Below are 14,222 nucleotides of genomic sequence, written 5' to 3'. Positions count from 1 at the left end.
CCTGTTCTCCCAATACTTTCCTGTCTGATGGAGATGTACCTAGACTTGAGTAAATAGGAAGCAAGTAGCAGCTACCCTTTGTTCATTGTACCTCTCTGCTTTTTATATTTAGAAATTGACCATTCAGTTACTTCAGGAGTACATGACAGTAGTTTTCCAGTTTTGCCCACTGGTAATTTAGAGGTGAGGATTAGTCCAGTGAAACTAAGAAAAGCCTTGTGAGGACACAGAGCAACATGATTTAGACTACCAAACTTGAAAGCATTGGTTAAAAATGATGGAGGATAATGGGGACTCTGTTTGCTTCTCTGCAATTCCTTTTCCTCCCCCAAACATAATTCTTATGGTCTGGTAGATATTTGAAAATATTTCACAATGCCTGCCCCACCTCTAGAAGTAAGTCCCCAAATCAAAAGTTGCTACTTTGCCCTCCTTAATGCTTAGCATTAATTAAAAAAAAAAAAAATAGGTAAGTTATTGCAGCTTACTTGGTTTTTTAACCTTCTGTTAGTAACTCCTCCTTCCCTTCCCTGCAACAAACTGTACCTGGAACCCAAACATATAAATAGATCTCACCTTATCCTTCTGAAGACTTATCTAATTAAACTAATAATTCTTGTAAGAAGCACTCAACCAGAACATCATTGACATAATATGATAATTTCCACATTTAGTTGCTACTATACAACTGTTAGCATGTAGTGAATAGCAGTGCCCAGGACATATTCCTTAATTGAGCTTTGCACAAATGTATTGTGTTGTGACAGGGTGCAGTTTTACGTAGATGTCTATGCACAGTCCTAAATTCACAGGCCTGGACCTGTTCTGAGCTTCAGCCTTCTTAGTCAGTGACATATTTACAAAAACTTTAGATATGCTCAAAGATGTCCTAAAAAGCTTTGTTCCAGGATCTACATGTAATTAAAAAGGGTCATTTGGACCACTCAAGTTAAGAACATGTTAAAACTATGTGTAGCACATCAGTGTGTGTTGTTTATGTTTCTATGTGTGATTGTGTGTATAGTTTCTTTATTTTTACATTATAATCAAATGTTTTTGGAATCTCTGAATTTCCTCTGCCAAGTCCTGATTGTTTGTGAAATGGTCTGGGAAAGCATAGGCATGGCCTGTTAAGTTTAGCTTTTTCTTTAGTCATTACTTTGGAATCCACAAAAAAACTAAAAGTGTACATTGTAATTTGGCACGTTAAGTTTTCTTAGTATTAGAGATCAACTTCATAATCTGCAAAACATATATGTATTCCCTAGGAATAATATAGAAATGCTCGTTATGACATTTTTGTATTTCTTGATAACAAGCCATGCTCAAAATGTGGTTGCTCTCAGTTTGACCATAAGACCCTCATATTCAGGGACTCCACATGAAGGAAAAGCATGTAACAGCTCTGGGGATCAATAAGCAGGAAAAATGAAAATCAGGCATTGTGTTTATTGAGGTTCATTTCTCAGGCAGCTCTGGGATTGGTGATAAGGGATTAATCAGTGTAAGGATTTCATCAGTGGTTCTTCAAGTTTAAGCAGCAAATGCCACTAACTCCTAAAATGAAATCTTAAGTATCTATTTATATGAATGGGAGAAACTGTTTTTACAAGTACATTGTCTGACTTTTTTCCTGTTAACTATAGAGCAGCGGGAGCCTTCTAAGTGTTATATCCTAAAACTTTATGTATATGTTCAACTTTTTTCTAACTTTAGACATGTTTCTAAGGTAATTTTTTTAAGAAATTACCTTAGACATGTTTCTAAGGAAATTTCTAAGGTAATTTTTTTTAGAAATTATAGTGGTCAGGACCCAGGTGTGTTTTGCAGACTTATGCTATGAATGTATGTATGTTTAAATGCTCCATTTATTTAATAATGATAGAAAATTCTATAAAATGAAGCTGACTCTAGAAATCCAGTTTAAGTAAGAAATAACTGGTTGGTAAAATGTATCTTTATAAAAAAATTAGCTTGTGTTCCATATATAACTACATATGTACACATACGTCTAGGTATGGCATCAGTTTCTCTTTTCTGACAAACTTCTAATAAGATGAGTTAGGAGTAAAGGAAATGATAGCATCGTAAAAGTCACTGTATGCTTGTACTTTCTTCTTTAGTGTTTAAACATGTGAATGGTTGGATTTACATGTACTTTATGTGTATATGTGTATGTTGTCATGTAAATATATGGTAAATAGTGCCAATTTCTTGCAGTGGCACTGAAAATTAGATGCATGATATCCCTGCGTGGTATTGGGGTTACTTATAAATACGTCTTTGTACATAACATGTCTTGTGAATTTTGCATGCTACACTAATCTCTGTTAAATCTATCCCCTCTTTATTCAGAGCATGCTGTCAAGGTCCTTTAATTCCAATTTTACTGCTGTAAGCAACTTTCACTATGGCAGCTCTAGGGATCTGCATGGCAGCCAAGGCAGCCTTGCCTTGAGTGTTGCAGACGGAAGAGGTTCTGGTGGGCACATTTTTCGAGTGAGTACCTGCAGTAGACCAGTACTTTTAGTACACAGAAGAAAAAGGAAAAAAACCCCCACATTTTAATGTTTTCACATTTCTAGAAAATAAGTTTTTATGGTGGGTTAGATATCTTGATTACCTTCTAGTTCTTCCATGGCTTAATTCTAAAACTCCCTGCAAAGCTGATTTAGTATTTATCACTTACGTTTCTTTGGTTTTTAAGCTAAGGATGTAATATACTCTTGTTTATGTAAATAGGGATGAGCAATTGAAATAACCGAGTGGTTTTTTTTTTTTTAATTATTATGCTTTGTGGTGTTTTCGCTTAATAAAATTTGCTAGTCTCCAAAATTCAAGTTTGAAGGCTGTGCTATATATATTATACAGAAGTGTTGTGGGGAAGAATAATTTTTAGTTTAGTGATTTAGAATTGGCAAATGAGAATCACTACCTGGAAGTAAGTTTAATCACAATTCACTGAATATGATTAAATACAAGGCTGGAAAAATTGTAATAAGTACCAATGAAAAGGCAAAACCCAAATCCTTTATTATACATGTTTCAGCATAGTCATTAATGATAAAGAAGGAAGGTTTATTCTTCTAATGAAAGTTAAGGGTAGGTGATAAGAATGGCAGAGAAGGAGAAAGAACTGAACAACTCTGGTACGGCTCTATTTTAAGATTTTTCTCTTCGTAACAACTTAAGGTGGTAGCATGGCCTATAAATAAATATTTATTTCTCCCCCTTTCCTTCCATTCTGAAAAGATTTTTCTCCTTCGACAACATTATTTTGTCTCTTTCCCCTAGTTTTATTTCCATATTGACCCTGCTTACTTCTGGATCCTTGCCTTATCCCAAGGGTCCTCATCACCAATCCCTTTTTAATGCTTTGCTGGCTTTGCATTGTTGTGTTCTAGGACAAGAGTGGTCTCCCGGATTCACTTTGCTGTGGCTGGACCTCACCTTTCTTGCTGTGCCATCTGTTTCTATGTTGGAGTCCTAGCAATTGTTTTGTAATTTATCACTTTGAAGTGGAGAGAGAAGAGTGATAGCTATTAAGCCCTGAATTTCTGGTACTCATTCCAGCTGAAACCACAGAGTGAAGACCAGGGGCTTTTATTAACTCGAATAATCTTTATTGTCATCTGGAATGATTGTTCTTTCCAAATTCTTAAACAGTGATATTTTTTGTTTATTATTCTTAAACTCATAGCCTTTGACTTTGTTGCATTTTGCTTTTTCATTCATAATATATTTGTTCTTTTAAAAACTAGATAAAGTTATATATTCAGATTTGAATTTAAACTTTAAGCTATTACCTAAGTTGATTACTGTGCATTCCGAAAGCACATCTCAAAAATGGGGAAGGAAGGCAAAATGTTCATTGCATAAATACACAAAATTAGATCAAACCAAATCTAAAAATGCTAATCAGTGCTTTGAACCAGCAACTAAACTGCACATGATAGCTCTATTGCAGATAAAGTTTCTAAGATTAAGTCACAAGCCCTTAGGCTTATGTGTATCCTGTGGCATATCATAATGAAGTAGATTTCAGATTATTTTTCAAAATGATGATGTAGTGTAAACACAGCTGTGTTGCTAGCCACATATTGTTTTGAAAGTAACAATAGTGCTATTTATCACGGTCCCTTTGGTTTTTAAAAATATAGCTGGGTGTATTTAGAACTAAATTAAAATGAAAAGTATGGGCATCTTGCTTCTTAGCATATTACAAAAAAATATATTCAGAGACAATGAGCTATTGAGTTTGTTTTTTCTCTAAAGCTATCAGTGAGGCAAACTATACGGATATTATAGACATACAAAAAGACAAACTCTAGTTAATTTTTTAAAAATTCATCAAAACAGTTGTCCAATACTAGTATGAAAGAATTAAGCTAAAGTGAAATTTAGAAGACTCTGTGTTTATTGGTACTGCCCATCATTAATAAGAAAATCGCGGTGGCACTGTGCTGTTAAAAGAATAGCAGGTTTTGGGGTTTTTTTAAGGGGAAAAAAAAACTTTTTTGTAGTACTCAACAAGAGTAAATTTTAGTTGCTCTTAAAATTTGGGACTTTTAACTTTTTAATAACTAAATTGTTCGCATTGTTAAAAGCTAGGTATTACTATAAATAAAACTAAAAACATTATGAAGAAATAGCTTAACAGTATTAAATGTACTGAGATATTTTTCCTGTTTTATTGAGATATAATTGGCATATCATACGGTGTTAGTCCAAAGTGTACATCATAATGATTTTATATATATATATACACACACACACATATAGAGAGAGAGAGAGAAATGATTACAACAAGTTTAGTTAATGTCCATCATAAAGGTACTAGTATTGATGGCAGTTATGATCATAATGTTTGCATTGGTTCTTCATCTTTCCACTACCTTTAATATTTTTTCCTAATCTCCTTTCAATTGTCATCATCATTTTGGTTTCACATCTGAAAGAGCATTATTTGTTTACTTTTTATTTTCCCCTCATTTGAAGCATCCCCAGACATCCTGTCCAGGAGATCCTTGTCAAGATGATATATTCCTTTCAGGACAGCCGAACTACTCGTCAGCTACACTTAGTCACAAAGATGTTCCTCCAGACAGCTTGATGAAAGTAGGTGTTCAGGAAATAAATGAAGACATCTCTTTGAACTTGTTTTATAGCTTTTGAACTGGAAATAACTATGCTTTAACAGTGAAAATAATGTTTTGAGGACTTTTCCTCCTTGATTAGTAAAGATTTTTAAAAACTAATTAGGAAATATGAAATAGATTTTTACTCTGTTATTTCTTAGTTTAGTCAATGCTTTTTTTCCACCGTGGAAAATTATTTTATTGTTTTTTCTTTATTTCTCTACTTATCTGCTTATTTTATTGTTTCAGTCTGAGGCTTTTTAGCATTCTGATAGTAAACCTTTTGGAAAATTAAAGATGAACTTGTCTTAAATTCTTCATTTGAGGATGTTTTACTATTATTAAAGGCATTTTAAAATACTTTAAATGTAATTAGAAATCACCTTGGAAGACTTTTAGTCTGTGGTAGAGTAGATGATGATCATATTCTTATGGCTTTTGTAACTAAAGCATCACTTAGAAAATTGACTTTTCTGTCACCAACACCAGATTGATAATTCTTTCCTTTAATATTCTCTCTCAGCTGTTCTTTCTCCTATTTCCATATTCCTAGTATAGCCCAATACAGTTTTGAAGCATACTTAATGTATTCTATAAAAACTTCCACACTGTTCTTGAGAGTGGGTACCCAGCCCTATAACATAAGTTCATACATAACTCTTTATGTTACCCTTTTTTTCTCTTTTTCTTTAATTGAGCTGTGTTATTCAGTTTCTTTTTCTTTTTAATATCCCATTTTGTAGTTTAGGTTATTGGTTTGTTTCATATTTTTATTCTCCTGAGCCATCTACTAATGATAGCTTAATATATTCCATGGGTATGTTTACATTTATGTAAAATGTCAGGTACAACTCAGAGTCTAGGTAACAGGCAGTCTTAGAATGGGTCAGAAGTAATTATTGTTTGGAAAATTTTCCCCAGAAGAAGAGTATTGAATCTGCACATAGGAATAAATGATACAAGCTTGGAGAGAGCGAGTGCAGTCCACAGAGTTATACATAAGTAATAAAGTGACAACACAACCAATTAAAGGGTCCTGCCAGATAATTGCTTCAAATCTACAATGTTCAACTAGTAAACAACCACAATTTTTTAAAAAAAGATATAGGGATAATAGAGTACCTCATTCACTTTTTCTCCAACCAGTGTAAGATTTGGCATAGAGTGATGATATCTTTGCACCCTGTTAGAAATCTCCAGTTGGAAACTTTTTAAGTTTCCAAAGTCCAGAATTAACTAAGTTCTGAAGTGTAACACAGTGAAAAAGATAACTTTTTAAAGTAAAAATGTTCACTAAAGCCTAACTTCTTTGTTTCCTTCAGCAAGGTTCATATAACAAGAGCATGTAGTTATGAAACAATTACCATAATCTTTTCCCAAACTTTTCTACTTTGGGATAATTTTAGGATAATTTTTTGGGATAATTTAATTTTCAGTATTTCTCTTACAGTTTTTCTATAATTCACTTATGAATAAGATCACCTTTTTATTGATAATCAATAAGAAGTTTTAAATGATTAATCTTTGAAAAATATCTCCCCTTCTATATAACAATCTCTTTATTTGCAGATATTTATAATCCAAATGTAAACTTATTTTTCAGATAGTTTCCTCATACTAGCATAACACATTATTAGCCACATTTGCACAAAGGTGATTTTAAGTGTAAAATTCAGATTCAGTCTAAACGATGAGAAGCATTAAAACAAGGATAATTCTTTTTTTTTTTTTAAGGTTTTATTTATTTATTTGACAGACAGATCACAAGTGGCAGAGAGGCAGGCAGAGAGAGAGGGGGGAAGCAGGCTCCCTGCTGAGCAGGGAGCCCGATGCAGGGCTCGATCCCAGGACCCTGGGATCATGACCTGAGCTGAAGGCTGAGGCTTAACCCACTGAGCCACCCAGGCGCCCCAAAACAAGGATAATTCTTTAACAACAAAATATTTATCTCAGATTTTTTGTGTAGCTTGCAAAAAGTAAAATAGAATGTTAAGGTTTAAATTGTGTGATTACTGGTTTATGGAACTAACATTTAGAGAGTTTAAAAGTTGCCAACTGTTACACACACTCGAGAAGTAAATTAGTTTTCTACCGTATAGTAGCATTAACTTGTTAATTCTGGAAAGAAACAAATAAAAGGAAATAGAGTCAGATTAGGAAAAAAATCCTACCACAGAAATTGCTACTTTTGTTCAGAAGAAAACATGAACAAATGCATCTTCTGTGTATATGTGAGATGGGAAAATTTACCCTTTTAATGGGCTTAAATTTTAAAATTTTGACACAATTACCATTTTAGCTTTTGGTTACTATAAGAAAAATAGGTCCATGCATATTGAACAGAAAAGCAGATAATTTTAAATGTTAAAATTTTAAATTTTAAAGTATTTCCTTTCATTTGAAACCTTTAAAGAGTGAGAATCTTATCTGCAAGCATTCAGGCGAGTTTAGAATTAATAGCTTTTTTCTTTTAAAACTGCAAAATTAGAAAAAAATAGTGTGAGTGGCTTGATATTGTGTGATTTAGAATGTTAAACTCTAGTGCTTTATAATGCTCCAAGAAGAAAATCCAGATATTTGTAATGAGAGATTATTGTTGGTCATTTTAAGACACTTCGTGTTTTTCTTAGATGCCTTTGATTAATGGACAGATGGGCCAGCCCCTCAGGCCTCAGGCAAATTATAGTCAAATACATCACCCCCTTCCTCAGGCTTCTGTGGCAAGGCATCCCTCTAGAGAACAACTAATTGATTACTTGATGCTGAAGGTGGCCCACCAGCCTCCATATACACAGCCCCATTGTCCTCCTAGACAAGGCCATGAACTGGCAAGGCAAGAGGTAAGAATAATCAAGAATATTTGAACTATGAAACTAAGCTTTTAATGTACTTCATAGGATATTTAACTGTTAGCAATAAATCCATATAGAATTTTAACATAGTTTTACCAATTTGTTGAAAGGTTTGGTTTCATATTAAGTTTATATGGTGTCAAACTTAATGGTTTAACTTGACTCCATGATGCCCTGTGTTCTGATTGGTTGACATAGGATTCAGGGTTTTGGATGTGATTTTTTTTTTTCCTAAGGTGGTTGTTTATAAAAAACCATTTGAAGATACTCCAGTAATTAGATCTTCTTCAGGAATATGGATAGTAGACCATGAAACGTGACTGGCCTATTATGGTTTACTATTGTTATTTGATACTGAGAGTTTGAAATTTGACTATACTCCAAACTATTTTGAGAATTCAATCTTCCAAAGTACGTAAAAAGTGACTAATCATACGTTTACACGTTTTTATAATTTATTGATAAAATAATACTGTTAGAAATTGAGGTAGAGAACATGTGCTTTGTTCGTTTTGGTTTAGTCTCTGGGGAAAGGAGTATTTCGTAACAAGTTTAGTTCTTGATCTTTTTTTATAGCGTGGTTATAAAAATATTATCAGCTGATCATCATGTCTTGGAAGCATACAAACGGGTTCAGGAAATGAGTTGATATCCAACAACCACCCGGGGATTTTTAAATATCTTATGAAGCACCCAATAAACAGAGATACTATGTAATTTAGATGTTTTACAGATGGAAACTGGTAATGAGTTGATAGTAACTGTGTGTGCTCCATATCATTAAAATCCATGATACCTTAAAAAAAAAAGATAGGGTCAATAGTAATCAGTTGCCTATCCTTGTAAAATAGCAATAGAATAAGTTAGGAGCTATGCTTTATAATCCTAGCTGTGCCTTTAACTCACTAACTCATTAACATAATATTCCATGTCATAGTTTCCCTTCATCTAGCTGAATATTTATTTTAGACGAATCTTTATATTTTACCTATAGTTAAATACTGTGTTGTAGCTTTTTCTGAAATATTAGTAATAGTTTATTTTCACATTAATTCAGATTCGAGTGAGAGTTGAAAAGGATCCAGAACTTGGATTTAGCATATCAGGAGGTGTTGGGGGCAGAGGAAATCCATTCAGACCTGAAGACGACGTGAGTTTGTTTATATGTCCTTGAGATTCTCCTAAGATTTTATTCACTACTTAATGTCTCTTGTACATAAGTAAAAATCCAACAGATACTTACATAAATGTAGACAGATACCACCTTTTTTATTTCTCTTTGTATTGTTCAGCTTTCTGTTTTGAAATGTGATCACTTCAAATTAATTGTTAGAGGAAAACAAATTAAACCCCCAGTTTTAAATGTTCATTACATTGTGGAGTGATTTTTAAATTTGGTTATTACATTTCTGCACATCTGTACTTTAAGAGAAGTCATTATACTCAAGTCAGAATTACCAGCACCAAAAATAACAATATTCAGAGAAGATGGTGAGAAAACTTGTGCTGTGATTCAAGTATTTATATACTGTCAAAGAAAAATTGTTCCTTTTTATTCTGTCATTGATGCATACTGTTTTCCATTAAGGGTTTATCTTTTTTGTTGTTATTAAAGGGTATATTTGTAACAAGGGTACAGCCTGAAGGACCAGCATCAAAATTATTACAACCAGGGGATAAAATTATTCAGGTAACTAAGATACATCTTTTTATTATTTTCTTAATTTTTCATTTTATAAGATCTGCTTTCTCATCAAATAATTATTAAATGTCAGATTTTTAAAATAATCCTTTTATGAAGGTTATCACTCAATATTTGTGGATGAAAATAGTGGCATTTCTTATAGGCCACTTTCTAATATTTTCATAGTTGATCTTATTTCTTCCTAGAACCTTGGAAAAACCATGGATATTTTTTAATACATGTTCAGTATATCTTAGCATTTTGTTAAAGTTCAGGAATGTTAACTTGAAAATAAAGTGAAAGAATCTTTTTGTTTGTTACAAGAATTAAAGAATTTAATTAATGTGAAGCACTCAGAACTATGTGTCTGGTATGTAGTAAGACCTCAATGAATGTTAAGCCTAAATTATTAGAAATGTAGTGTTTACGTGCTGGTCCAAGGCAATAGGAAGAGTAGGCCTTGCCCTTTGGTATCCTTGCATGTTGGTGACCTCATTTATATTTTAGTGCATACACATAACACCATGCCTGGCACTGTATTTTAGCCAGGTGCTTCCTAACATTGGGTTGCTGCATAAGAATCATCTGAAAACATAGACAAGGTACAGGTTCCTGGGTCCCACCTTCAGAGATTTTAATTTCGTAGATGTGGGCTAAGGCCCAGGAGTCTACATGATGTTTTAAATTTCCAGAATGATTCTTATTTTCTGCCAGGTTTGTGCAGTACCAGCAGAAATTTAAATGTACACATGCAAATAAATTACTATGAAATGTTTTTCTTAAAGACGTTTTTCTTCTTTCCTCTAGGCTAATGGCTATAGTTTTATCAATATTGAACATGGACAAGCAGTGTCCTTGCTAAAAACTTTCCAGAACACAGTAGAACTCATCATTGTACGAGAGGTTTCCTCATAAGAATTGTGGACAAAAAAAGGGGGAAGGCAGCAAGATTTATTGGAAGATATTTGCAGGGGAAATTAATATTTTGACTATTTTTATATGTAAAGAAGAACTCAAAAAATTATGTTCAAATTTGTACATTAATGAAATAATGGAACTTGTGGTCAGAGGGAAAGAACCACTGTACAGTATATAGGGGAGACTGTTGAATTCATACCATATAAAAGTTCTTGTTAGGTTTTTAAACATAGCAACCAAGGCTACAAAAACAAACATATGTTGTTTTTGTATAGATTGTAGGTTTATTTTTGGATTTCATACACATGACTGAACTCTGTGCAAGGCTCTAGTTGGCCTTGATTGTAGCCCAGAGACAGATGGCAGAGCTTTCTGTCTCATAGCTTTTGTGCCCTTATTTTTATTCAACTCGTATTAATGTTTTTCTGCTGAAACTACTTGTTTTTAATGTGGGCAAGAGATTTGAAGTGTTGGTTTTTGCTATGTGCATATTGAATTGAAGAGTGAGTAGGTGAAGGTGGTGCTGGTGGGTTCACTTTCCAAGGCCAGATTAAAACAGTCAATTCCTATAAAAATCTGGGAGCAGAGATTGAAAAAGCTGTTAATGTGTTTTTATTAATAAAATAATGCAATAAAAATGTAATGTCTTTTTAAAGAAATAAAAAAGATGGTAATTGCATTTTATGAGCTCTACAGGATCTGTTCTTGTCATAGCCATTGACAATACATTTGCTACTGGTGATTCAGTTTTTAATTTTTTAGTCACAGGAAATTTTTAACTCTTATGTAGATGCATGTCCATGCATTTTTTTTGTGATATGGAAATCTCTTGATTTTTTTTTTGCAAATGGTAGTCCTTGCAATCTGTTTTATAATTAGTATTCCATTTTAATCTTAATTTATAATTTTTATTTTAAGCAGCACATGAAACTAAAATGGCCAGTTTTAAGATTGTGTTGCTGTAACACAAAGTGTAAGCAGATTTAGGAAAGCCTCTTGATTTTGTTTGGTCTCACATTGCCTTGGTAAAGTAAAAGGAAACAGTACGCATGGAGCTAGGAAACCAAAGTAAGTTTGTGAAATTGGCACAGTGATAGAGAATTGCTGTGGAGAGTTGTAGAGCAAAGGGATGGGTCTTTGAGGCCTACCAGTGTGTAAAGGTATTCAAATAAAGGGCTGTTCCTAAAGGTAACATTAAATGTGAACTCAACACTTCAGAGTCTTTAAAGGGTTTCTAAATGTATCAGTGTAATAGAATAGTGTTTTGCCACCAGCTGCCTTTGTTCCTCATTAGTGTAACAAATATTTCATAGTTGTTTATTAATTTGTTTATCCAAACCATTAATTTTATTTGTTTCTGTTCTGTCTTTGTAATTCAATAAAATTTGAGTAACATGCAATGGTAAGAATTAATGCATGGTTATTTGGACCAGAAAAAAGTGCCACAGAAGACCAATAACTGTTTTTAGTCAAGGCTAGCCTGGAGCCTTTCATTAGAGCAATATTCAGTTATTGCACTTCATTTTTAATTACTAAGAAATATAATTTTGGAATTTTTAATCTGTTATGCTTTGTTCTTCAACCTTGTTTTAATTAAGACTTTTATAGGACTAGCAAAAATGGCAATTTACATTATTTTTGCAAAAAAAGTTGGACCCGTTCCTTCTTGCTAGTCAGAATAAATAGGCAGTAATTTTCAAAAGATGTGAACTCAAATATTGCACTTCTTTCGAAATGTTATCACTTGGTTTTATTGTACTGTATAGTTTTAATAATATTGATTGAAACCCTTTAACAACTCTTTGTAAATTTTAACTCATTTTAGTTGTTTTTCAGTACTATTTACATAGGAATTGATTTTTATGGATATAGTAGAAGAAATGTGCTGTATTTTGATAAAATTCATTTACTGTATGCGTGTTGTAATCTCTAAAAAAAATAATGACAAACAGCTTCTTAAGACAAGCCTCGGTGTTCCCTTTATTCATAGTTTATTTTAAAATACTAATTTTGGCACACTTTTTTTTAATTTCAGACAATTTTTCAGTTACATTCTATTTTTAATAAGGAATACATAAAATAGATATAATGGTGACATTTTCAACTACTTTATCTCTCATCAGATAGACAGAGATAATTTTGGAAAAGGAAATTAGCCACAAAAAAATGATTGATTAGTGATCTAACCTTAACTGTCTACACATTATATTGATATATTACAAATGTACCAAGTATTACATGCACTAGTGTTTTATTCTCCTCTAGTTAGTTAAAAAAAATTTTTGGGGGGACGCCTGGGTGGCTCAGTTGGTTAGGCGGCTGCCTTCGGCTCAGGTCATGATCCCAGCGTCCTGGGATCAAGTCCCACATCAGGCTCCTTGCTCCACAGGGAGCCTGCTTCTCCCTCTGCCACTCTGTCTGCCTGTGCTCGCTCGCTCTCTCTCTCTCTCTGACAAATAAATTAAAATCTTTTTTTTTTTTTATTTCTTTATTTGACAGACATAGATCACAAGTAGGCAGAGAGGCAGGCAGAGAGAGAGAGGGGAGGAAGCAGGCTCCCGGCTGAGCAGAGAGCCCGATGCGGGGCTCGATCCCAGGACCCTGGGATCATGACCTGAGCCGAAGGCAGAGGCTTTAACGCACTGAGCCACCCAGGCGCCCCATAAATAAAATCTTTTTAAAAAAAAATTGTTATTGTTCTTATAACACATAGAGTTGAGTAAGAAAGTTAGTTACCAAGGAAGATAACATGATAGATTATATAACAAAAAATTAATAGCGAAATGTTTTGCACTTTAATTAAATACCCATAATTTTCTTCTAAAATATTGGAAAACTAAAATGAAGTAAGAACTCTGTTAGAATTTTTGTTTTGGTTGCCAATGATAAGGTTTTAAAATTTGAGTGGAAAATTAAATCTGAGGAAATGAAGAAGACATTTTTAGTTTACATATTGTTGAGTAATTTATAGTCAAGGCCCATACTCATAACTGACATTATTTAAATATTATGCAGCAAACCATCACAACCAAAACTATCTCATTTTTAGTGATAGTGTTTTAAGATTGACCACCTTAAAATTTTAAACTGTTAAACAGTATGTGTTCAGAATAATTTATTCTGTATAGAATTCTTTATACAAACTGATGTTTTATGCTGATTCATGAGGGAATCATCAATTCATCTAAATCTATAAAATTCTAAAATTTCTTACATATTTATTATGTAAATACTTTTCTGACCTCTTTGGACTTGAAGTTGTCTGTATGCTTGAAGAAGAAAAAAAAACTTTCTTAAGACTTTTTAAGTAATCTCTACACCCAACGTGGGCTCAAACTTAAAACCCCAAGATCAAGAGTCCCATGCTCCACTGATGGAGGCAGCCAGGTGACCCTGTTTTTTTTGTTTTGTTTTGTTTTGTTTTAAGATTTTTATTTTTTTATTAGAGAGAGATCACAAGTAGGCAGAGAGGGAACCAGGCTCCCTCCTGAGCATAGAGCCCAATGTGGGGCTCCATCCCAGAACCCTGATATCATGACCTGAGCCTAAGGCAGAGGCTTAACCCCCTGAGTCCCCCAGGTGCCCCTGAAAAATTCTTTAAACATACATGTTGACATAGGGGCGCCTGGG

General features: G+C 33.3%; 1 protein-coding gene across 8 annotated transcripts in view; it reads left to right on the top strand.

Moving 5' to 3' along the window:
- Positions 1-12,557, top strand: part of ERBIN (erbb2 interacting protein) — a 136,423-nt gene extending 123,866 nt beyond the window's left edge. For 2 of the 8 annotated variants that reach the window (XM_080804232.1, XM_080804231.1), the window contains exons 22-25: positions 7,769-7,978; positions 9,048-9,140; positions 9,606-9,680; positions 10,482-12,557. In XM_080804232.1, the coding sequence (XP_080660358.1) occupies positions 7,769-7,978; positions 9,048-9,140; positions 9,606-9,680; positions 10,482-10,589 (486 nt within the window). In that variant the 3' untranslated portion in view covers positions 10,590-12,557. Of the gene's footprint in view, positions 1-2,355; positions 2,500-4,998; positions 5,119-7,768; positions 7,979-9,047; positions 9,141-9,605; positions 9,681-10,481 lie in introns of all 8 variants that reach the window. The other 6 variants (XM_080804235.1, XM_080804234.1, XM_080804228.1 and 3 more) reach the window with 5 other exon arrangements.
- The last annotated feature ends 1,665 nt before the right edge of the window (positions 12,558-14,222 follow it).

The sequence above is a fragment of the Martes martes genome, assembly GCF_963455335.1.
Source record: "Martes martes genome assembly, chromosome: 5".
NCBI classification, from domain to species: domain Eukaryota; kingdom Metazoa; phylum Chordata; class Mammalia; order Carnivora; family Mustelidae; genus Martes; species Martes martes.
The sequence above is the reverse complement of the archived record's forward strand: the minus strand, read 5'-3'. Positions and strand labels throughout refer to the sequence as shown.